Source organism: Syngnathus acus, chromosome 13 (assembly GCF_901709675.1).
Source record: "Syngnathus acus chromosome 13, fSynAcu1.2, whole genome shotgun sequence".
In the NCBI taxonomy this organism is placed as follows: domain Eukaryota; kingdom Metazoa; phylum Chordata; class Actinopteri; order Syngnathiformes; family Syngnathidae; genus Syngnathus; species Syngnathus acus.
In genome coordinates, this window is record NC_051098.1 from 11859695 (window position 1) to 11885198 (window position 25504).

Here is a 25504-nt window from a genome sequence, read left to right on the forward strand (position 1 = left end):
TTTTAGGTGCGCCTTGTAGTCCGGACAATACGGTATATGTCTCATCTGTTTTTGGGCTCTGAGATGTTGAACTTTTTTCTCTCAGCTCCATAGTAATACAACAATTATATATGCTACGGCATTGCTGGAGGATCGTAGCACTTACTTCATATCCAATCACAGTACCAATGGTTCTTACAAGACCTTTGGGGCATGTTTGCACCGTATCCAGGGATTGTTCTGATATGCTGTGCATTTCTTCTTTTTTTCTGACAATTTGCCATAGGGAATTGCATTTAAAAAAAAAAAAAAATTGTATATTATTGTGGTTCTAGTTTACAATGGTGTAGGAACTGCAATACATCACATTGACAAGTAATTTTTGTTCTGAGTGTAGCCATGTAACAGGACCAAAAAACACACGCAGTAATAATAGTCTCTTGTTAAATTATAATTACATGACAGATTCAATCAAAGGGGATTATTATTAGGTACTAAAAGCGCCATTTTTATGACAGTCTTTGTATTGGATCTCGCAGGTGAGTGCATATAACCTTTTAAAATCCTTACGGTGTCGTTAGATGTTTTAATTGCTTACTCGAGTGAATGTTACAGTTCCCTTAAAGTGTTGGAGCATCGGAAAGTTTATAGTTCACACTCTACCCGCAAAGCGAGCGGCTCAAGGGTTCACGTTTGTTGATTGTAGTAAACATCTGCTCATTGTCGTTCTATTTTTCCCAAAGTATGAATTTGCAAATTGTCTCTCCACAGGCCGAGTGTGTTACATGCCCTGCAGGATTTTACTGCTTCATGGACGTGGGCAATATGTCCGGGATTCACACTCCCATGCTGTGTCCTAAAGGACATTATTGCCCACCAGGTAGGACGGCAGCCATTTTGACGAAAATAGGATTTTTAATTTTTTATGTATTTATCCCCCCGCAAGCAGATGGTTGCATTAGTAAACAGCTCAGACATTATTTGCCAAATATTTTTATCTGAGTATAATCATGATAACAATGGTCTTTTTTGATGACCAGCAGTACAATCGATATGCCGTTTGTGCTCAGGGTCAACGTCTGGTGTCCCATGCCCAGCTGGCACCTTCAGCGACCATATGGGCTTGTCTACTGAACAGGGCTGTGAACTGTGTCCTCCCGGAGCGTACTGTGCCTCCTCTGGACTGGAAGCCCCCAGTGGGTTCTGCTCTCCTGGGTAAGACCGATCAAAATCTCGTCATGGTGTGACAGGTATGTTAGAAAAGTAAAATGCATAGACTGTGGAGCCCTCCATTTTTAGGGGGTCATTTAATGGAGTGTGGCTAGGCACTTAATGGTGCATGGGCTCCCTCTAGTGATAACTGATATAATTGCTGCCTGAGTACAATTCAGTTATATTTAACTTTTACATTTATTTTCCTTTTACTCTTTAAGATTTGATTAGATTTTTTTTTTGTATGGACACACTATCTAATTAAATGTCCCTTGTGCTTTCACAACTATCCTTTCCCTCATCACCCACTCCAAATTGTCCTCATCGCCCCACTTCTGGGCTAGTTATCTCTGCATCCACAGATCTGTCTCTCCCCAGCCTGAGGATGGCCCAACTGGTGGGCGGTGCCCTGCAGGCTTCTACTGCCCAGAGGGCACCAGCATTATGCTTGCATGTCCTGTAGGCACTTTCAGCACCATAGAAGGTGATTAGACACAATTATTGATATGGAAATTTGCCTGACTAGACTGCTACATGTGATTGAAAGTTGTGCAATGTAGATAATCAGCAAGCAATTACCCACCCATTCATTATTATGAACAGCGTATCCTCCTAATGTACTCAACATATTTGATACGCGTAATCTATTATGTGATCAAATCTCTTATGGTTCGATAAAACCAAGGTTAATCTACTATGTACGGTTAATCAATTCACAGCCGCTCTTTCAGTAATCGATTTGATCGGAAAAAAAAAAAAAATCGTGTTTATTCAAGGCGCAACATCTGTGGAAGAGTGTCAGCTTTGCTTGGCTGGCCATTACTGTGCCCGAGCTGGCCTCTCATCCCCATCTGGACCTTGCAAGCCTGGATTCTACTGCACAGAAGGCTCTGCAACTGCAACACCTTTTATCAATATCACAGGTAATGTTGAAAATGTTAGCAAATTGAAATATTGCATTTTAAACTTTTTTTTTTTATGCACATTGATTTTTTTTACTTAATTGCATCAGGGAAATTGCATTGCTGTCCTACTTCTTACTCCCTTGGAATTACTTACAAAGGGCCTTTCACTTTTAAGTCAATCTAATGAATCAAGCCAACATCACCAAAGTGGCTAAGAAATCTAATTATTCAGAACTGGTATGAGAAAGCTGATTCCAAATGATTTTTCTCAGCCCTTGTCAATTCTCCAATGAACATTTAGTTTGTGGATGACAGCTTGCTTTTAACTACATCAGCTCCTTAGGTGGCCGGACAGTGCCGTAAAGCCCCAAAGGTACAGTAGATGAGTGTAATGTATTCCCAATCCTGAAAGGAGGTTGTAAAACGAAATGGCAGTCCAATAAAAGCGTCATCGTGGTCGGGCGGCTGCTTAACCAAGTGAATCAATGTGGCTATTTTGTAAATCCATACATGTTGTTTGATGCACGAGCACATGTTGTGACTGACCTACAGGACATGACCATTACTTTATACTCATGAGTGAGGAGGATTCCGCATGTCACAATGCACATTACAGGAACAAGAAAACAGCAGATGAGCTTTTTGATCTGATTTGGCCACAGGATGCGAGCGCCCGCCCGGCCACGCGTGTCCGTATGGCAGTGCTAAACCGTCCATCTGTGGCCCAGGAGCTTTTCAATCTTCATCTGGAGAATCTGCATGCAACAGATGTCCCATAGGTAGAATAGTTATCTGCACCCTCCCTTTTGTGAAAACAGAAGAGGAGTTTATGGGATGAGAGCATTTTGTTCAGGTTTTTACTGCACAGAGGGTTCATCGGTTCCGTCTGCCTGTCCAATTGGCACTGTCAGTTTGTCACTCGGTAGGACGGCCCTCAGCCACTGCAAGCCAAAGGGCCTTCTGCAACAGCTCTGTTCTCATTGAGCCGTCTGGAGCCGGCAGCCCACGTCTGATGCCTCACCCCCTCCCATGGGAAGGGAATATCTCTGAATGAGTGTCTTTGCCTGAACTGTGAATAAGAAACAATCACATGATTTTTATTTTATAGTCAATCCAGCACAGATGCTCTTGCTCTGTCATAAATCTAAAATAAAATTAAGAATTCTATTTTATTCTACTAATATCTAAGAGGGAATTCAATGAGGAAAAACATCATTTATGAATAAATAGCTTAAAAAATAAAATAAAATAAAAAGCTTGAAAACTATTTTTTTTACTATATATATTTATTATTATTTTTTTCTACCACAGGATATTTTTGTTTACATGGGTCCACGGAGCCGTCCCCAGTCTCCCAGCCTCACGGAGATATATGTCCCCCCGGACACTTCTGCCCTTCTGGTAGTGACTCACCCCAACCCTGCCTTGATGGTAGCTTCCTTCCTGAAAAGGGCGCTTCCTCCATGTCTCACTGCCGCCCCTGCCCACCTGGGAAATACTGCCTCGGTCCCGGAGCTTCACGACCTACAGGTGAGGGGATTGCACCTTCCGTCCCAACAGTCATGGAGCAATGCATCACACTAGCTTGTTTCCAATCTTATAATTGTTTTGATTAATTTCTAGTCCTAATTAAAAACAGAACGATAACCTCTTCTTGTTGTAGGTTTGTGTTCTGCCGGATTCTTTTGTACCATCGGTGCAAGCAGTCCAGCACCTCGAGCCAACTCCTTTCAACTCAGCTGTCTTCATGAAATACTTCAGGAAATGTATCTCGCAAAAATGAACTATGTGTCCTGGATGTACAACATGTCATGCTTTCACAACTCCTGCAATACCGGTAAAATATAATTGATTCAAGTGTAAAAAGAAGTTAATCAGTCAAATAAAAAAGCAGTTTAAATCAGCTTGTGAAGGAAACTGAGCATAACTCAGACTTTGTTGCTGACTCTGTTCTGTCACAGAGGGAGACTCCAAGTGGGTCAAAGAGGATCTCCGCTCAGATTCCCAATTTATTGTTCCTCACTCACCGCTACACCTCAAGAGTCTACACGATGGCAAATGTGCCACCTATACAGGAGATATGTGCCCCAAGGGTGGGTAAATCTCAAACGTCAACTCCATGGCTTTTCTACACACCCTCATACACACATATTCATGTTTAATTTTGCTATGACATATTCCTGATTTCCTCTGGGTCCCCTGAACTTTTTAGTCTTTTCCTTATGTTTTTATTAGTTCTCAGAAATAAACTGGGAACATTGTTTAAAACAGGACTCCCCCACACAGGAATTGAGACATGCTGACAAAAGCAACTGATATAAGGAGAGGTTTAAAATTGTTCTTCCTCTAAAATCATCTTTTTAAAATATTTGAAAACTTTCCACTAGTCTGATTTGAAAACAAATTGTCAGTTTGTTTTGTAGCTTATACTGTATATAATATGAGGGGTTCATATATTTACATAGTCATAGATAAGCCTCACTTGACCCGTAGATTCTTCTCGATAAAGTTCAGGGATATTTTTCCTCTATTTTTCAGGTTTTTATTGTCCTGTGGGCTCTGCCTACCCGCAGCCTTGTGAGACGGGGTCTTTCTGCAACCAAGCAGGTCTGGAAGCCCCAGCTGGCCCCTGCGCTGCGGGACACTACTGCCCGAGAGGTTCTGAAGACCCCCGTGCCTCCCTCTGCCCAGCAGGCCACTACTGCCCTCTTGGAACAGCGCTTCCTCTTGGCTGCCCGCTTGGAACAATACAAAGTAAGATTTTAATATCCCAAGTAATTGAAATGCAACACCTAATCCTCTTAGTTGATATCCTTATAAGAACTGCTGTGTGCCTTTTACAGCTCAGTAATAGGGAAGAAAATTCTCTCCTGCGGGCACTTGTGAATGATTTCCGTCACAAAGTGGTTTAATCATGTACAGTAATTGTAATCTTGTCTTGCGGCAAATTGCTGGAAATGTATCAAATTTCGCCTTTGCGTTGTCACGTATTAGAAACTGCGACTTGATTCCAAAAGACTGAAACTACTATATATGATAATTCGGTTGTGACATTAGTGGATAATCCTACACTCAGTTCTACGACACAATTACATTGGTGAGAACGTGTACAGCTCTTCTCTAATAACATTCGTTCCAGACTCAGTTGGTGGGTCCTCAGCGGAATCGTGTCGGCCCTGTCCTGCGGGTCATTACTGTCATCAGAGAGGCTCGAGTGAGCCAAGTGGCCAGTGTGCAGACGGTTACTACTGTCCGCCGGGACAGAACTCGGAGAGGCCGCAACAGCATGTCTGCCCAGTGGGACACTACTGTGAGAAGGTCAGACAACCAGTGTCCCGAGTCTTGCAGCTATTTTCACTCATCACTGTCACATAATGTGAGGAATTGTTGTGTCAAGTCCTTGCTGGAGGTTGTTCTCATGTGCTTTGTTTTAATGAGGTTTTAAATTTTAATCGTACAGTATTGATAGATAATATCAATCCTTACCGTATTTTCCGCACTATAAGGCGCATCGGATTATAAGGCGCACCTTCAATGAATGGCCCATTTTAAAACTTTGTTCATATATAAGGCGCACCGGATTATAAAGCGTATAGAATAAATAACTCAACGTTGCTCAAACGTCAATGCATTCACAATATAGTAACACTCGAAATAGTGAAAACAATAACAATATATCAATAACTCAACATTGCTCAAACGTTACTATCACACAACACACAAAATAAACACGTAAAGCTTACTTTAATAAGTTAGTCCTCATCCACGAATCCATATTGGTCCATATATAAGGCGCACCGGATTATAAGGCGCACTGTCGGCTTTTGAGAAAATTGGAGGTTTTTAGGTGCGCCTTATAATGCGGAAAATACGGTAATATATAATATCTATACTAATATCATCGTTATGGTCACTTCAGGGCAGTGCGGAACCAACACCGTGCCAACCAGGCAGCTACCAGCCCAGTCAAGGCCGGGGCAGCTGTGAGTTCTGCCCTGCCGGTTTCTACTGCCAAGGTCAAGGTTAGTTTCAAGGCAAATTAGCAGGCGGTTTTCCTCAGTCATCAAACATTGAATCTAAATTTCGTGTAAATCAGGAACTTCCTTTGCACTTCTCTGCGAGAGAGGCTTTTACTGTCCGAAGGAATCGGCAACTCCACGGCCCTGCCCGGCGGGCTCTTACGGAAATCTGATAGGCTTGATGGAAGCGCGGCAGTGCTCTTCGTGTGACCCCGGAATGTACTGCCGAGGAACAGGTGCAATGTGTCCACAGACTGACACTTCTGCTGGAACTGTCTCGATCTACGATTGATGAAAGCAATGTATTTACATGCTTTTTTCTGTAGGGAGTACTTTTCCCAGTGGCTTGTGTGCCGCGGGGTTTGTTTGTATTGGGGGAGCGTCTGAACCGTCCCCAACGGACAACGTGACTGGCTTTTCGTGTCCTCCTGGATTTTTTTGCTCTGCTGGGACTTTGGTACCACAACCATGCCTCAAAGGAACATTCAGGTTCATAATCTGCCATGCAATGTATAAGCATTTACAATTTTCAAGGCTTTCAGACTCATGAATAACATCTGCTTCATAATTTTAATGAACCCCAGGTGGATCTCAATAAATTAAAATATCATGGAAAAGTTGGTTTATTTCAGGAGTTCAATTTAAAAAGTGAAACCTATTATATTATGCAAATTCATAAAAACATAGCCTCGTACTTTTCGGAAGGGCAATTCTCACCTAATTTCTATATTAAAAAACATCTTGGTTATTCCTTATGTATTATTCAAATTGAAATACATCAATAGAATTATATAAAATAATATCTGATAGTAAAACTTTTCTCTGTGTAGCAAATCTGAAGACTTTATTAGTTCTAAAACAAAAAATTATAACATATCACTGATCCAATGGAAAAATAAATCAATTTTTTAATGTATTTAGTATAATTGACGGCCATTGGAATGAGTTAAAAAAACAACGTATCAACAATATGAATTAATATATTAATCCACTTTTTGTATTTCTTCTCTCTGCTGTTTTAATTTAACATGACAGCGAGCAGAGCGGGCTGATGGATCAATCACAGTGTCGTAATTGCAGCCCGGGCTTCTACTGCTCTGAGACGGGTCTCTCAGCAGTATCCGGACCCTGCTTAGCTGGTATCAGCATAGAAATGGCTTTATCAAGACATGCACATTTTACATCATAATCCTCGAGAAAAGCGTTTGTTCAACACTTTTTGCTTCAGGGTTCTACTGTCTGGAGGGATCACAGACGGCTGCACCAATGTCGAGTGTATCTGGAGGTGTGTGTCCAGCAGGGCACTACTGTGCAGAGGGTAGCAATGTCCCCTCCCCCTGCCCAACTGGCTCCTTCCGAAATGAAACCGGAGGAAAATTCAAAGATGACTGCCAGCCGTGCCTGCCTGGTAATCACATAACTTGATTTATATGCTGAAATGTTTTTCCACCATCTGACACATCTCTTGCCAGGATTCTACCAGGATCTGTCAGGCCAGATTGAGTGTAGGCGCTGTCCTTCCGGCTTCCATTGTGAGGCTCTCAGGCTAAGCTCAACAAGGGGGACTTCTTCTGGACTATCCAGTCCTCTTCCCTGCCCTGCCGGGTTCTTTTGTCCCAGGGAGAGTCCAGATGGCCGACCCGTTCCTTGCCCCAAAGGCACATATGGGCCTAGTCAGGGTCTCACCTCTGAAGGTAAACTGCACAGAAACACAAGTCCGGTCCTCAAGGACCACCATGCTGTCTTAGACGTTTCCGTCCTCCAACACGTCCGATTCAAATGATCATCAACAAGCTCAGTCACTTCATTGTGTTTACAGGTGAGTGCTTAGCCTGTCCCGCAGGTCTCTTCTGTGGGTCTGAAGGTTTGGTAGAACCTTCTGGATGGTGTCTGGATGGATTTCTTTGCCTGATGGGAGCCTCGCTTCCAAACCCTACTGACAACACAACTGGGTCTCTTTGTCGACCTGGCGGCTTCTGCAAACAGGGGCTTAAAGCAGGCACAGCAAACTGGAATACTTTTGAGATGATTACAATGAATTTCTCCTTCAATGAATAAATCCTCCACGTTGTGTCATAGGCGACTGTTGGTCCGGGTTTTATTGTGGCTGGGGCTCGAGCAAGGCAGATCAGACTCGGTGTCCGGCTGGTTTCTTCTGCCCTCGTGGAACATCTGCACCCGTTCCCTGTCCCGCAGGAACCTTTAGCTCCATTACAGGCAACTCACACCTAAGCAACTGTACTGAATGTACTGCTGGATACTACTGTGACGGTAGGAAAAAAAATTCTTAGGAATAATCACCAGGTGACCTAATACAATGTTATTTTCTGCATTTTAGTTGAAGGTACTGTGAAGCCCACATTGTGTCTCGCCGGGTATTACTGTCCGCCAGGAATGACGGAAGGAACGGGCTTACCATGTCCAACCGGTACTGTTCAGAACCAACTTGGAGCCTCAAGTATTGACGCTTGCCTTCCATGCCCTGCTGGTAATTGTTTGGCGAACAGCATCTGAGCAATCTGATGAAATCCCAAAGATTGAATTAAAAAAACAAAAAAAATAAATAAAAATTCAGAAGTTTTAGTTTCTACTTGTCTCGCACTGGTCCACATTTGGGGATTGTTGGTATATAAAATCAATGTTATCAAATAACATTTTGCTTTTTTTTTTTTAGGACTGTTTTGTTCTCAGCCTGGTCTTTCGCATCCCACAGGATTGTGTGAAGCCGGATATTATTGCCCCACTGGATCCACCAGCAAAAACTCTTCTGAATATCAGGTTGTTTTTCTTCTCTACAAAATATAACACGTTGATCCAATAAGTTCTATGTCCTTGCCTTCACCTCCGATCAAATTCTTGATATTTACATCCCGTTTCATTTAATTTGAAAATCCGTGTCCTAAACGAAACACACATCTAATCTCCAGATTTTCACTTTCCCCTGTGATGACCTCTTCCCTTTTCATGTAGTTAGCTTTCGCCCAATCAAATGAAATGTCAGATTTGTTTACAACATAGCCAAATGACAGTATTTCTACAAAATTGCATTTTGTTTCTCCTATTTGTACAACCTACTATTCAAATCCAATTACAACTTTGGTCTGACAAGAAATGTCATATTTCATTACATTACTATTGTAACACATCTATCATCAGCCATTTCCAGGAAGTCATTCTGGCAGTGCGTATTACTCTAAATACATAAGCACGGCCATTTTGGGGCTACACTATATCAATACATACTAAATTGTTTTTGCTCTTCTTCAGAGTCATTCTGCCAGAAGCCATCTTTGTCTTTCTGGTTACTATTGCCCCGCCGGAACAAAAAATCCAATTCCATGCCCGGCAGGCACGCTATCCATCTCCCGAGGTCTTAAGACGGTTAAAGATTGTCCCCCTTGCCCCCCTGGACATTTTTGTGATAGACCTGCAAGTACACAACTCTCTGACGCTCTTCCGTGTCATGCTGGGTAAACATCATTTCAATGTTCTGTTTTCTGCTTACTCTTGTCACTTGCGCAATAATATCCATCTATTTCCGAAGCCTTAGTATGTAATTAAGAGTGTTTTTTTCCCTCACCTTTATGTAACTGTCAAAGGGAGGCATTCGCTTTGCTCTTTTCAGTTCTCTTGAAAAGATTGCCGAGTATTTGCTGTCAAATGCTAATGTTATGCAAAGTGCTCTCAGTTGGCTACTCATATTTCTATGAAAGTACAGTTACAACCAAATAAGATAACCAAAGGCACTCAGAAGAACAAAGACAGGAAGGTTGGAATTCATATTTTCTTCCATGCTCAGTCTTCAAGTGTTTATGAAGAAAAAACACCGTTCAAATCAAAAGCTTAAGTACCATAAATGGATAACTTGAGATTGTTCAATTCTTGGTGTGCGGTGGAATTGCTATATTATGAAATGTGCATGTCTGTGTAGCCTCTCAGTAAACCGCAAACGTTAAATGGAAGGACTCTTCTTGGTTCTTTGAGATATATGACCTTTTTTTGAGGATGTCAGGATAAATAAGTTATGGTGTAAATCACCGCCATCTGATTAGAGAAATCTGGTTTTCTCCAGAATTTGTACATGATCCTTTTTTTGTAGAAGTAGTCCTCATATGATGACAATTTAAACATAAAATCATTTTTAAGCTAAATTTTTAATAATGTTGTCGTCTCTGCTTTTACAAACAGATACGTTTGCCTTGGCGGCAGTTCTAGTCCCGCCCCTTCCGACGGTTCCCATGGCTACCGTTGCCCCGCCGGCCACGGCTGTCCTGTCGGCTCAGCCGGAGCGCTGCCGTGCGAGCCCGGCTCTTACAGCCCGGCTTCCGGAGCCGCCGAGTGCGTCCTATGCCCCAGAGGAATGATGTGTTCCTCTTCAGCCACCTCGGAGCCCGCCATCTGCCCACTCGGTGAGCAGGAGTCGAGTATGAGTCAGATCATTAAACATTGCCTCTTGGCAGGTAAATCAACTCCATATCAACTGCGTAGGTCACTATTGTCCTGTTGGAACAGCACTACCTCAACCTTGTCCTTTAGGGACTTTCAACAATCAGACAGGCGCACACTCCCACTCGCTTTGCACAGCCTGTCCTTCTGGATCCTTCTGCAGCACATATGGAGCTTCATCACCACAAGGTGCTTAATTTAGCCCTGGCCTGTATTTTGCAAAAAATAACAACCATCCTACTGTTGTACTATTCAAGCAGTCTAAAAAAAGATGTAATTGGACAAATAGGGAAGTTTATAATGCCCCTTTAAATTGTGTCAAGGTTCTTGTATGAAAGGCTATTTCTGCCAAAGTGGAGCCATGGGACCAACTCCACAAAACTTCGCTGAGAATGGGCCTTGCCCTGCGGGTCACTACTGCCCGGCGGGGTGCTTCTCGCCGATTCCTTGCCCTCTTGGCAGCTTCCGCAACACTACTGGTAATCAAGAAGTTTTTGTCCTGGTAGTTTGCTGTAAAAAAACAAAAGTGAATGTTTTGATTTTATTGTGCTCTCGCAGGAGGTGTGTCATTGGAGAGCTGCTCTGCTTGTCCTGCGGGTCACTACTGCTCCGCTGAGGGTCTCGCCAGCCCCACTGGGCTCTGTGCGGCCGGTTTCTACTGCCCTTTTGATTTCTCTTCAACCACTGCGTATGCCTTCCTGTGCCCCAAGGTATGTCTCGGTCTATCTTTGATTGTTGTTTTCCTGTGCAAGAGTTCACTAGTTCATTTTATGTTTGAAAAAAAATGTCACAGCACACCATCAAACAAAGATATGGAAACAAAATGATCTAGTCTGAATTTACTACAAAATCCCGTTAACTTTTATTGAAGTAGATGAACTGTCTGAATAATTTATGGTTCATCTTCCATGAGGACCAAAAAAAAAAAATCACATATTAAATCGCAATGTTGAGGGGCAATTATATTATTTTTCAAAATTGCTAGGCCCTAATAAATTAAGCAATTTTTGCACAATTTCTATTAAAAATTATACTGGTTGTTGTAGCCAACCCGAAAACAATTTTGCAATGTTGAGGGGCAATTATATTATTTTTCAAAATTGCTAGGCCCTAATAAATTAAGCAATTTTTGCACAATTTCTATTAAAAATTATACTGGTTGTTGTAGCCAACCCTAAAACAAGTTCACAATGTTGAGGGGCAATTAGATTTTTTTTCAAAATTGATAATTGCACAATTTTTTATTAAAAATAATACTGGTTGTTGTAGCCAACCCTAAAACAATTTCGGTCTAATCTCCATCTGACAAAAAAACTCTCTTGTTATTGACACTATTTCTGTCCCATTTTGAATGCCATGTTTGCTTCTCCCCAAGGGCCACTACTGCCCAAACGGTTCTGCCCTCGCTCTCCCATGTCCCAGTGGAGAGTACCAGCCAAATCCAGGCTCCGACATCTGCATCCCCTGTCGACCCGGCTTCTTCTGCGAGGAGGCCATTCTCGGCGAGCCTCAAATCTGCCCACCGCATTCATTCTGCCCAGCAGGTATCATAAAAGTGATCAAATATAATTCTGAATCAAAATAGTAATCACTTTATAATCATCCTCTTTACAGGTACCATGGTGCCTCATCCATGCCCGAATGGGTCGTACAGTGATCCAAACAAAAGAGGACTACAGGAGGCCCGTGAGTGTTTACCCTGTCCCCCGGGGAGGTTCTGCAGGTAAATAACAAAACAAAATGCTAGCAGAGCTCACGCATGACAGCACTTTTACACCCACACGACCTCCTGTCAGGTGGCACGTGTTCGTTGGCAAGATACGAAACGCAGATGCACTGTTAGCATGCATGCGAGGACATACATATTCGCTCAGAGGGAAATCATTGTGCTTCTGCTTTGCTCACGTAAACTAGCGTACTGCCAATTTAACACTTGTAATGAGCATCTGTGGTCAAAAAAAATTGTCATAATGACGTCTGTGACAATACGCCAAAAATAATAAAATATAAAATAAAAGAAAATATAATAAATAAATCAATATAATAAATAATAAAATAAAATATACCAAAAATCTCACCGATCACTTCTTTAATATTCCCAAGAAACCACAACGTCACTGCTGAGCTATTTTTAAAACATGCCCGCTGGCTGCCCTAGTGGCTACATGGTACCCCGCGGGCACCTTAGCGGTGACCCTTGATCCATTCTTTCTACTCCTGCATGTTCTTCCTTCCAACAGAGCTGGTAGGATACAAGGAGCGTGTGCTGCAGGGTATCTATGTGTTTACGGCAGTGCAGATTTCACTCCTCGGGGATCACTGCCTGACCTGACCCAGTGTCAGTGGGGGGTGCAGTGTGCCGGACCATGCCCACCAGGTCCACTTCTTCACCGGCATTACATTATTTTCAATTCTCCAGTTTTTCCTCTGTAAAATAAAACGTATGACTAATATTAGCTATCAAGTGTAAGTAACTTTGTATCCTTATTTTTAGGTTTCTACTGTCCCGAGGGTGCTGAAAAGGCTGTGATGTGTCCTGAAAATACCTTCAGAAGTTATTCAGGGGGTGCCAGCGCACAGGATTGTTTGACCTGTCCAGCTGGACACTGGTGCCGACCTGGTATTTATGCTCATTATGTGCTTTAAATTGGTCAGACTGATGGGAAACTTCTATCATGCTTGTCTGACATGGTGCTAATTGGACTCAGTGTGCAAGAGGATAAAAAAAAAAAAAAAAAGCACTGTCTGGGGAATTATGTCCAAGCCTCGGCTCTACAAGGCTCCAAAATGATATCATAAAATCAATTCTTTAACCCGGGTGCCCGGACTGTAATAAATGTGCAGTGGAAGAGACTCCATCCGTCATTAATCGAAATTACACCCTCACGTTTGTTTATAGGCCGGCCACATCCTCGTTTGTGCCCCGCTGGTCATTATTGTAACAGTTTGCCAGGAGGTGACAGTAACGGATGGATCGGGCCCAAGCCTTGTCCCGCTCACACCTATCGAGCCGATCCCGGAGCGGGCAGTATAGGCGACTGCCTTCCTTGCCCTCCCGGGTCCCACTGCAACAGCACAGGTGCCGCACAAAGCATCTCAAACAATGAGCACCACTCTACTCCTTGAAATGTTAATTAAAGTGGCGGCGGACTTATTCATAATGTTAATTAAAACGGCAAATGCAAAGTAGACACGTTGTGCAATATCTTATAATGAGGTGTAAAATGTTGCGTGGAGCTTCACCATCTTCTAGCTCGACATGACTCAAATTGAAAGCAAACTGCCTTTCCGGGTTATTTTAATTTCAGTTTGTGTGCACACATTTTGTCATCGAGCCTGTGGCGGGGATAAAAATTGAGTCGTTTTAATATGACTGAAGACCGTGAATTTAAAACACATTACGTGAGGTGACATTGAAGATTGAGCGGTGGATTTGTAACAGAAGATCTTTTTTTTTAATCTACCAAACACCTGCTAGACATAATAAAAACAAACATATTGAGATCATATCTATGTGATGATTCTCCCGTCTTTATAAACATGGCTCTATCTCATAAATGATTAAAGAGCTCATTTCAGAACAACTGTCTATCAGGCCTTGCAGATTATTCCAACAATCCTTGCCCACCTGGATTCTGGTGTACTGGGTCTGGAGGACCCATTTTCTGTCCAGCGGGCACAAAGAGGATGCTGCCTGGTGCTGCTGAACCTAGCCAATGTGAAGCATGTGCTGGTGGGACCTTCTGTCCAGACCCACAGGATACCGGGGAACCCAATGTGGATGGGATCCCATGTAGGGCCTCTTATGAATGCCCCATAAGTGAGTTTAGTCACACTTACCGTAAAAATGCAGATATGGAGATGATGACCAAAGACGGGAATGAAAATAATTTTTGTTGACTCTTCAGGTTCAGCCTCGGAGAAGTTGTGCAGAGCTGGTTCATACTGCGGACCGCAGACTGCTGAGCCTGAAATTTGTCCGGCAGGTTATATTTGTCCAGCGGGGTCACGGTTCTACAATCTCCCCGAACAACTGTGAGCACACTAACCTTTCAATAGCCAAATATTTCTTGGCATAGAAGGCATTTTTTTAAAGGTGATTTTGATAAGGGAGCTTACTGACTCTGCAGTATGTGGATTTAAAAAAAAATAACCTTCATTGCACTCCCTCCGCAGCTGTCCGTTTCCTTTCTACTGCCCGGCCAACAGTTCTTCAATGAAGTCTTGCGATGGCGGCTCAAAGCCTGTCAACATCAGCCGACTTAGAGGATCCAAAAAATGCTGCTGCAGTATATGTGAAGGTGGCACCTATCGACCTTACCTCTCAACTCTCTTCGAATGCCTGCCATGCCCTCCAGGATACTTTTGCCCACCAGGTGTGTACATCCAAAAAAAAGGACACCGTCAATGTCAAGTATTTGTATGTAGAAAAAAAAATCCACTCATCCTTATCGTCCATATTTCACTTCCTGTGTTTTTATGACTTAGGTACTGAAGACTACAAGAGCAACTCTTGCCCCGAGGGGTATGTTTGTCCAACTGGATCCACACAACCGACACCTTGCCTCCCTGGCTCCTTTGGCAACCTGACCAAAGCTCAGACACTCGGTGACTGTCACCCATGTCCGCCCAACACCTTCAACCACCTCCATGCCCGGAGGGCCTGCTTCCCTTGTGGTAGTTCCTCCACTTCGCCACCAGGTTAGATTGCCTCATCCATATCTATTATATGTTCTGTAAACCATATGTGGAAAATTATTTAGGACACTTTACCTTAACTCATTCACTGCCATTGACGGCTATAGACGTCGAATATCTATTTTAACTGGGCTGGCACTGAATGAGTTAAAAGAGAAGTGAAAATATAAGAAAGTCCACAACTGGCTTTATTCCAAGTATTAGAACTCATTTGTTTCGAGAACATTGCTTTGCCAAGCTTGATCAGACAATGGCCTTCCACAAAATTGGAAGGATATTATTTTCAACTTAAAAGGAATCATATCCTTCCTTTCCCATTAACCTGATAAGAAAGAGCCGAGTCCCGATTTTTTTTTTTTTTGCCGATACTGTTTATTCTTACAGCTCCGGAATAGCCACGTGGCACATTTATGTTTTTGTAGGTTCTTCATCTTGTAGCTGCACTGGCAAAAATCGCTCTTTTCAGCGCTCGGACGGTGCCTGCCTGTGCAGAACCGGCTTCATCTTTTATAACGAGGTGGACTTCAAAAGCTCGACTTCTGACAGTGCGCTGGACTGCCAGCCTGAGGTCACTCGGAATTCTATTACATATACTGAAAGCAAGTCAGATGTATACTACCAACTGGATATGATGTACGGTATTCATGTTTGTGTATGTTTTAGCTATACAAGAGATGCGCTCCAAGGCAGGTTCGACTGGCGGCATCCAGAGAATGTGTATCACCTTCCCTTTACTCCTGTAATGTAACATGTGGACCAGATGGAGGAACTCTGGATGTGGAGATGGGCATGTGATTAACACTCACATTTGTGTTTCACTCCATAGTCTGTAAAAGCGTTGTCATTTCCATAAAGATGTTTGTCGGGACTTTCAAGTGCGGTATTGTTTTCCCCAGCTGCCATTGTCAGCGATACGTGTCTGCTGAGGAGCTGTGCAACACTTCCTGCCTCTCCAAAATGCCTCAACTCTCAGCTCATGTGGCTCCAGATGGACAGTTGCTCCTCAGCGTTAAAGAAAAAGACGGCACAGTCTGGGTCAAAGTAAGATTTTGAATGATGGGCTTGGTAAAATTGACTGATTATTACTAATTGCTACTGTTTTATATTACTTTTGTTCTGGTGTACCTTGAATTTACCTTGAATTTCTGGGTAGACTGTGTTTGTCTGTCTGGATCAATTTTGTGAGTGTCTCTCAATAAAACATGACAAATACTGCTGGCCCAAAGGCTCAAAATGAAAATATTATTTTACTCTAATGGGATTTTTATGAAGCAAAGCTGTCTTTGGTTTTCCAATTTTCAAGACAAGCAAAACAAGAAGACGTGCGGTCATTTTCATAAGTGAAAGTTACCGTTTTTTTCCGTGTATAATACGCAAAATTTAACTAATTTATTGTCCTAAAATCTGGGGTGCGCATTATACATGGGTACAATTTTTTTTTAATTTTTTTTTTTTAATTTAATTTTTTTTTTTTTTTTTTTTTTTTAAGAAAATCATGGTACTGGTACGAGTATTGATTTATGTATTGTTCTCTTCTTGTCATGTTGTGAAAGAATGTGGGTTGAATAAATACCGAAAGAACAATAGTGTGTTTGTACTGTGCTCTGGTCATTTCGTCAAAGAAGGGATAATAGTCCTCTTCTCTTCTTGACTGACAATGAATGTGATAGTTTAATACAATCAGCAAATAACAAAATGCGTATTACAGGTAATATTTTATTTCACAACACTTTGCCTTGTTCCTTTCGTCTCTGCTGTTCACTTCAAACACGCTCCATACGAACGCAATGCTCTCGTATCAGACGCTTGCTCGATCACCTGCTTGTTTGCTGTCACAATGTACCCTACACAAATCCGAAACATTTGTTGCGGCTCCGAGTCACGACGAGGGGCAAGTTTTGGTTTCCAAGGGTGTTTTTATTCCTCTTCAACGTCTCTCCCATACAGAGCCGCCTTTTTCACATGTCCGCACGTCACTTTCCTCTCTTTTCATCTGATCGCGGTGGTGCCTTTACGGGCAGTCGGAGAAATCAACGCCAACAAAAAAAATACATCCAGCCTAGTTAAGACCATACCAAAGACTACCCATTGCCTCCCTGCGTGTGTGACGATCATTGGGACTTTAAAAAAAAAAAAAAAAAAAAAAAAATTAAAAAAAAAAAAAAAAAAAAAACAAATTGGGTGCGTATTATACATGGGTACAGGCTTTTTTCCAGCATCAACATGCCATTGTTAGGGTGCGTATTATACATGGGGGCGTATTATACACGGAAAAAAACGGTAATTGTTTTTTTCTTCAGTTTTATGATGTTGATATTTTGTCTTACATCGGTGGTTCTCATTGGAATTTTTTTTTTCCCCTTCAGACTTTAGTGGATGTTTTAGGACCAGACCCCCGTGCAATGAATATTGGCAAAGTCCATTTGGTTCAGTTTGATGCTCAAGGAGTGTTTGGTTGGATTCCCAAGCAAAGAGAAGACATTGAAATATTTCTTTCCGGTGATTTGACTTTCCAATAACAATAATCTATTTTTAATGTAATAACATTCTTAAAAATGGAAAAATTACTGATTTAATTTGTCTGTTCTCAGAATCAATAGATGTCCTTGCTCCCACATGGAAAAAAAGAACCACAGGCGATAATGAAGATGACTTGCCTGTCCTTCCTCGTATTCCAAATCCAGTTGCTTGTCTGTCCACTGGTGACATGCTCATTTTCCATCTAACCATTAACCACACAGGTAACACTTTTATTTTATTTTATTTTATTTTATTTTATTTTATTTTATTTTATTTTATTTTATTTTATTTTGACTGCACTAATTCATTGGCTACCAATAAGATCGCAGTCTCAGCCACTTCCCTTTCTACGAGAAAGACCACTTATTCAACAGTAACCCCAGCTGGGACTTTGGGGTCTTCAGACGTGTGCAAACACTCATCAAGCAGTCAAATCTGAATAACACATGGTAAGCCCCTGCTGGAATAACTTCAGAGTACAATACTTCAATATTTGCGATCATCATACTGTTTGATCTCCCGTCAGGTTTGCTCATGCGTTTTGGGAAGCGGGAAAATATGTATTCCTGGACAGCGCCGTCCCAGATTGGAGTTTGGTGGTAGTGGTGAGTGAGGATGGGACAGAATGTGACCCGCGGGCCCCGGCCTTCCAGGCCACGACCCCGGCACATCTTATCAAGTGTGGAGTCATCAAGAAACATCGACTAAACCATCTACCAGATTGGGGGACAATCGCAGGTCAGTATCCAGCTCCGCTGTTTTTTATCACATAATCATCCAACGTGACATCTACTGTCTGTTCAGGCCTCCTGAGTTTGCTCTTTGTAGTCGTCGTGGCCGTGACCACAACAGTTGTGGTTCTTTGGCCCAACAACGCCAAGCTGGTCTCCCAGTGGAGGACAAAGCCCAAATGGCGGAGTCTCGGAGAACCTCCGCGTCCTCCAGACTGTTCATGTAGTGAAGACAGGTACATTAAGCCGTTTTAGAAGCAGGGATAATTAAATTGTCTTTTGAGGTTGCTTTATTTAACCAAGACTTAAGAAAGCTACAGAGTCCCTATTTTTATGACTTTTATTTGTGTCCTCTTTAGTCTCGCTGGCTCTCCAGGGAGTCGAGGTGTCGGAGAGGGCGCTGAGGCTGAGGAGCCAACTATCTCCAAAGGTGGTAAGCTCGCATTTAAATGTAGATCTGTATTGAGTAGGAAGCTTAATGAAGCTTGAAAATAAATTTGCCGCGCACATTTGTAACTGTCTCTGAACATTGTGAAATATTATTATCCTGTAAAAAAAAAAAAATATGGTTTCGATATTGTCATAGCAAGGCTAAAACAAATGTAATGAAGGCCGCGAGGCACTACCAGTTGAGTAACCTCGTATCGACTCGAGCTTCAAGTTTCCTCATTGTGCTCTTTTGTATTATTCATGCAGCTTTATAGCATATTTTAATGTCCGCCGGCTGCATTAAAAGTCCACGGAGCGTGACCGGGCAACATTTAAGAGCTCCCACCCCTATTTGATTGATGATAAGAGAACACAACGGCCATTATCACGTTGAACTGTGCTAGTACTTCTATCTCTCCGTTACCCTTTGTGATTTTAATTGTGTAGTTATTATTCGTTACATGCACCATCTCGTCCTGTCAAAGTCGAGAGTTATTACGCGGGCGCTGATAAGGTGAGTTGAGTCGTGATAAGCGCTGTTCCGACGTAGGAATGGTATCAGGGCGCTGCGATTTGGAGGAGTTCAACGTCAAGACGTTGTACGACAAACTGGAAGATCAAAACCTTCACGTGGCTTCGCAGTTGGCGCGGCATCGGAAAGATACGCAGGAGTTTTACCGGAACATTAATCAACAGGTGGACGCCCTACAGGTGAGATGAGCAAACACTTTTCAGATACTTTGACAATGTCAAGCCTGTCTGGTGTTCTCAAGTGACACTTGCTTTTTTTTTTTTTTTTTTTAAGAATGTGTTTGTGAAGATTGATGGTAAAAAGCTGCATATCCTGAAACAACTGCTAGCGTCTCAAAATGCTACGAAGGATAACCCGTACAATAAGACTGTTAAAAATAGGAATGATGAAGGTAAGAAAAAAAATTCTAGTCATGTAAAATACATTTTATTTTGATGAATATCTTTTTTTTTTTCAATTTTAATTATTTGTTTTCACATTTATTTTACTAAAAAAAATATGAATTTTTTAATCTCTGGTATTTACCAGTTGGTGAATCTGCAGCACTACTGGAAGCTGTTCTCAGATCTGTGGAGACCCTCTTATATAAGATGAACCAAGAGACTTGGCAGACCCAGGATCAGCCCTTTCACTTACACAGCCACAGTCAGGAACATGAACGACAGGCTCAGAACAGTAACGAGACGACACTGGTACAACATTCACTTTGAATCTTTAACTTAATAACAGAGAAATTAATTCATCAAAGTATTGATTCCAAATATTCATGTCTAGGTTTCACCTATAGATTTGACCCAAATGGAAGCACTTTGCCATGATGCAAGTAAGTAACAAACCTTCAAAGTAGTTGATGAGTAGTTCTTTTTTTTTTTCTTGCAGTTAATTCAACTCAGCTCACATCACAACAAGCAGCAAATTTGCATAGTGAACAAAAGTTTAAAAAAAAAAAGAATCAAAGCTGATCAGTTCCACAGGCAGTTAAAATCTACTGTAACAGTCAACTTAAATTAAAAATAATTAAATTGTGTATTTGACTCTTTGACTTGACGGCCCCCTACCTTAATGAGCTGGGTATACAAATGACAGTGATGTAGGGGAGAATATTTTAACGCAAATGGTGCAGCAACTTATGTAGACAGACATCATAATATCTGAAGGCATATTTTCTCTGCCATCTGCAAAAAAAAAGACTAATACTTAGAAATATGGCAAAGAAATTGTGTTCAAAAAGTAAGATTTCCTTTTTCCGTCAATTACAATTTTTTTTTCTTAGTGCATTCAAAGAGGACTGCTCCTTGTCTCAGTGATGTGGATTTAGCCAAACTAGTCAGCATATCTCCCTTGTACAAGACCCTGCAAGAGATCCACCAATCCCTCCAGAATCCCACCCCATCTCATCCCATTCAACCTCTCCCCAATGGTAAACAAACACTAAAATCCCCCAAAGCAACCAAACCGGTTCTCCAAAATCCCCAAATAAACTCTCATTTCCTCTGCTTCCACAGTAATTTGTCCTTCATCCCAGGAGAACCCCAAAGTGCAACTCATTCCAACCGCGCTGGACAGCCTCTCGCCTCCTCACTCGGCCGTTTTCCTATTTGGCTGCCGGGTGATGGAGCTGCTTGAGAAATGCCTCCCGTTGCCCTCTTCTGTGCTTCTCACGCTAACCAAGTCTCTCCCACTTTTGCCAGCGTGCTCCGATAATTGCTTGCTGGCACACTGCAGGGGGGACTTTTATTTTGACGCCGGCCATCAAGTTCTTTATCTATCCGAGGCTAAGCTCGAGCACGTGGGACAATTTATCGCCATCGTTCTTCAATCCATGGTGCACGTAGCATCAGGTGATTGTAAAGATAAACTGAAAATTCAGCTAATCGCCTTTGGAAGCAGTTGAAAAGTATTTCTCTATTTCTAAACCATATTTTAAATGTAATCCTCAATCCAGGAAACAATGCCCAGAGCTTCATGCAGGCTCTTCATGATGCAATCTCAGCTCTAAGTCTTCAACTATTCAGCCTGTCTTTCAAACAGAGCACAGCAGAAGTGCGTATTTGATGTTTCAATGTCACCACTGATACCATATGGCGTCATTTGACTGAATGAATCTTTCTCGCCCCAGGGTGCACTAAGCAAAGAATTTATCGACATCAGAGTTCCCAAAGGAGTACATTTCACTGATCTATTAGACGCAAGGTGAGCTAATAAAAAAGTGGAGTCGAATTTCCACATTTATTTCACGCAATGAGTTTTCTTCTTTCAGAGTGGAGAAATACAAGCATCCCATGTTAGAGCAGTTTTTTGCAAATCTCTCATTCAGTACAACTGAGGAAACTCAGACAGGTAAGAGCCTTCACACAAAAGAAGGAAAAAATAAAATAATTTGCAATACTTTCTTACACCACAAGAGGGAGCCATAGTGCCACCCAACCATACTTAAATAATTATTGTTGTGCTGACGCGGGCATACTTGTCCTCTTCATCTGTTTAAATGAGAATATATGATCACAACCTAAAGCAGCAATTATATCGGAGTTTGGAACATAATGTTGATTTAGCAAAAGTGTTTCCATCAGCACAAAAGTCTCCTGCTGTTATTAGTCAAACAAACCAAGCGTCTCCGCCTCCACGCCTCTGGGCTTCCGCGAGCCTCACAGCAGGCAGCGGTGTCAACTTTTCAGCCGCTGTACTTTCAAACAAATACCTTAATTATACCCGCTGGGAAATTGGTTTGCATTGCAATCATGGGGAAATTTATTAAGATCACCAATTGAGTCAGTCGATCATAAACGTATAAATATATTCATATTCATATTGTTCACCGGCTGAAATCAGTTTGCTTTGGAGTTGGGGGACCGTTTACCTTGTAAACAACACACGTGTGCATTGGACCATGAAACAATTTACAATGGATCTAAAATGGTAGAAAACAGCTTTAATAAGCCGGAATGGAAAAAATAATAATAATTAATGAACTTGCATGGTTGGTATATTTTCATCAACAAAGAATATGCATTGATTGTGAAAACCACACTCGTCCAATTATTTATATATTTTTATTATAGTTATTAAATGATGCATGAATCCATAGACACCAATATGCTTATAAATAAATACAGGTTTTGAATTTTTTTTTACCGGTTGGTGATTTTAAAACAAGACATCCCTGAAACATTTTGACCGTCTACACAGCACTTGGTTAAATATTCAGAAATTAAAAATGTCAACCCTGAAAAAAATAATAATAATTGGCCTTTTCAAGCACCGCTCTCATCATGGCAAAGACAGAAAAGCGAAGTGGAGAAAAAAAAAAAAAAATTCAATCTCCCCACATGAATAATGATAATAGACTCATTCAAACAAATAAACACGTCCATTTGCAAATAGAAAGTGCGACCCCATTTGATGTTCGTGGGAGGAAATGACCCTGAAGTCACACTGCTTGCTTCGGCTTAAAGACTTTTGGTTCCAGGTGAATTGGTCCGATATCTTGCGCGGCAAAAAATAATGTGCTTTTTGTATAATGATGATTCTATCAAACATTGACCAAAAATCACTTCCTTTTTTTTTCAGTTTTACCAACAAATGAGACTCCAATGGAGGTATGTGTAGCACAAACAAAATGATCCTCATTCTCTTAGCCCGTTGAAAAAAATAGCTGTTTTCAAGGCGACCTGTGTGGAAGAGGAGATAGATCGCATGAACGAAGCCTTCTTGGAGATCAGCAGGCATCTGCAGAGCAGAGGTCATGTGAGCAAGACAGAAAAGGAGGAAGAAGACCAGTCTGTGGTAAGAAGCTGTTGCTACAAAGTGTTTGTTTGCCGAACTCATCTAATAAAACACTGATTAAATTATCAACCAACACAAGAAATCACATCTTGAGTAACACGCTGCGTGATTGTGTCCTGTGGCAGAGGTCAGCTCTGCCAAGCTTGAGCCGTAATGAAGCACTCCTGCTGGATTTGAAGAGACGCTACATATCTCAGCGCCTCGATGAGCTCCAAATCACATTGGAGCGCATCGGGCGGCAGCGACCAGGCAGCGTGTCCAGCGCCGGGACGCACGAGGGCAGCGGCACGACTCAGCGGGCGCCTCTGGAAAGCTACGCTGGCACGGAACATTTGTGATTCCTCCTGCGGTATTCCAGCTGGTCGCGCTCGAGGCCAGCAGCCGGCGGAAACAGAGGTCCTGATAAGAGTGACCTTGATAGTCACGTATCAGCACAATAGAGTTGAAGCTTTGATATGCTACTGGGCTCACAGATACCACAGAGTCCAAATGTGCTGCATCATTCAAATCACTGTTTAGAATATAACTAAGGCGTGTGATGATCTTGTGAGACCAAATTTTTATGCGGCTGCTTAAAGAAGTAAACACTGGTAGTTTAGATTTTTCCGGAATTTATTTTCCGCATTTCTACGTCACCATTTTTTTTTTGAAGAAGAAGACTTTGGGATTTGTTTTACGAACTCCCTGAGATATCCTTGCCCGCCCCCCAGGAAAAACTCCTAGCTTCGCCAGTGTTTGTACACACTCTGAAAAGACCAAAATAAAAGTTAATAAACAGTAAATAGGAAAGAACGATTCAGAAAAATAATCAAATTGTTGTTGTTTTTCCTCTGTACTACTATTGCAATCAAATAAAGATCTTTTAAGGTCTTCTTTGCAAGAAGACAAAAAAAACAAGCGGTAATTTCAAATGGCAATTTTCTGGCTTTTAAGAAACCCGCACAAAAAAATGAGGCAGTCAGTAACAATTGTTTTAATAACCCAATTTTTGGGTTTTCCAATTTCCTAAACTAACACATCCCCTGATTAGTCTGCAACTGAATGGGAGTGATCACAAGTTGCACCGACATAAATCGTGAAAGACGTCAACCGTGAAACAAAGAAGATTCTCAAACTTAAGAAAGTAAATCATCACACAACACTGCAAAAAATGTTAGTTGCTCATAGTCAGCTGTGTCTAAAATCTGGTCCAAGTTAAAGGTTGTTTTTTTTACAGTGTACATTTATTAAGTAGATTCTATAGTTGTTGTTTTATGTGTATTTGTATTTTACTAACATTTTTCCAGGTGATTGTTGGCGATTTTATTTATTTATTTATTTACTAGAATTTCTTCACTACTTAATATAATCAAATAAATGTATACATGATCCTCATGGGTTATATTTACCGCTACCCAATCAATTCCCTTTGCACTGCCACCTCAGGTTTCTAATACTCCAGTTGACATGTTAGACAGCCCGTTCATTAGCACACTCTAATTAAGACAATAAACTTCATCCAACCAGACACGAAAAGAGCCCCGCGCCTCTGTATAATGGCCGATGACCAGCATGTGTTCATGTATAATTCATAATTCATCTCCTTGTTGAAAGGAATCCTCAATGGCACCAATATCTTATCCAAGTGAGTAGAGTTTATTTAGCCATTGCGATGACACGTTTCCTGGACAGCTTCTTGTAATAGAACAAAAGGTGTCTATGTGCCAAATCACAAGGTCAGACCGAACTAGTCTTCACTTATTATCAGTATGTGTTTGCCGCTCAGTGCCAAGTCACCCCCCTGAGTGGAAACTGGCCCGAGCCTACGGCTGTGTGTGCGTGTTTTATCAATCAGATTAGTTGCAGTGTGCCAGTGAGGTGTTTGCAACAGCAATGCATCAGCACATCCACACTTTGCTGAAATGGAGCTTAGTGTGTGCGTCAAGCTTTTGTTGTATCGTACTAGAGAAACTATGCTTGCTCTATTTAGTTAGACACACATGAGAGCTATTTTTAGATGTTAGTGCTCACAAGAAGCATGTGTGTGTCTTTGTTTTTGTATTTTTGTATTAGAGCCACGCTAACAAATCACGATCAATTAGATATTCTACTAGAATGATTTATTTTAAATTAAATGTGTATGTTCAGAGGCCTAATGCAAAAATGTAATAATGTACTCTGAGGATTTTCAATATTAAAATATATCATCAACTAATTTGGAGAAACAATTCGAACTCTCCTAGCGAAGGCCTCTTCTGCTCGTCACCA

The 25504-nt window shown here is 41.6% G+C and overlaps 1 protein-coding gene across 1 annotated transcript; it reads left to right on the forward strand.

Annotated features, from left to right (window-relative positions):
* Positions 1-756: 756 nt before the first annotated feature.
* Positions 757-24076, forward strand: LOC119132747 (zonadhesin). The gene is made up of 53 exons (XM_037268221.1): positions 757-859; positions 1050-1194; positions 1536-1675; positions 1968-2114; positions 3408-3626; positions 3760-3933; positions 4058-4189; positions 4635-4850; positions 5236-5414; positions 6016-6118; positions 6193-6351; positions 6442-6604; positions 7151-7254; positions 7344-7523; positions 7588-7809; positions 8195-8386; positions 8454-8603; positions 8790-8893; positions 9383-9585; positions 10304-10524; positions 10604-10750; positions 10885-11040; positions 11120-11271; positions 11937-12105; positions 12176-12284; positions 12802-12938; positions 13056-13181; positions 13461-13640; positions 14157-14381; positions 14470-14596; positions 14738-14937; positions 15050-15262; positions 15682-15827; positions 15923-16050; positions 16156-16300; positions 17626-17758; positions 17851-18000; positions 18102-18228; positions 18306-18517; positions 18584-18746; positions 18870-18943; positions 19490-19650; positions 19745-19862; positions 20000-20163; positions 20246-20294; positions 20745-20891; positions 20977-21312; positions 21417-21514; positions 21591-21664; positions 21732-21811; positions 23042-23070; positions 23138-23257; positions 23383-24076. Exons 1-53 carry the CDS (start codon positions 790-792, stop codon positions 23593-23595), a joined length of 8031 nt encoding a protein of 2676 aa, XP_037124116.1. The 5' UTR covers positions 757-789; the 3' UTR covers positions 23596-24076.
* The last annotated feature ends 1428 nt before the right edge of the window (positions 24077-25504 follow it).

Bases quoted from the DNA above. Each gene is read 5' to 3' on its own strand.
- LOC119132747 (XM_037268221.1), top strand. From the start codon at position 790: ATGGACGTGGGCAATATGTCCGGGATTCACACTCCCATGCTGTGTCCT. The intron at 8,604-8,789 runs GTAATTGTTTGG...TTTTTTTTTTAG, and splicing joins TTGCCTTCCATGCCCTGCTG to GACTGTTTTGTTCTCAGCCT. The intron at 13,641-14,156 runs GTGCCGCACAAA...ACTGTCTATCAG, and splicing joins GTCCCACTGCAACAGCACAG to GCCTTGCAGATTATTCCAAC.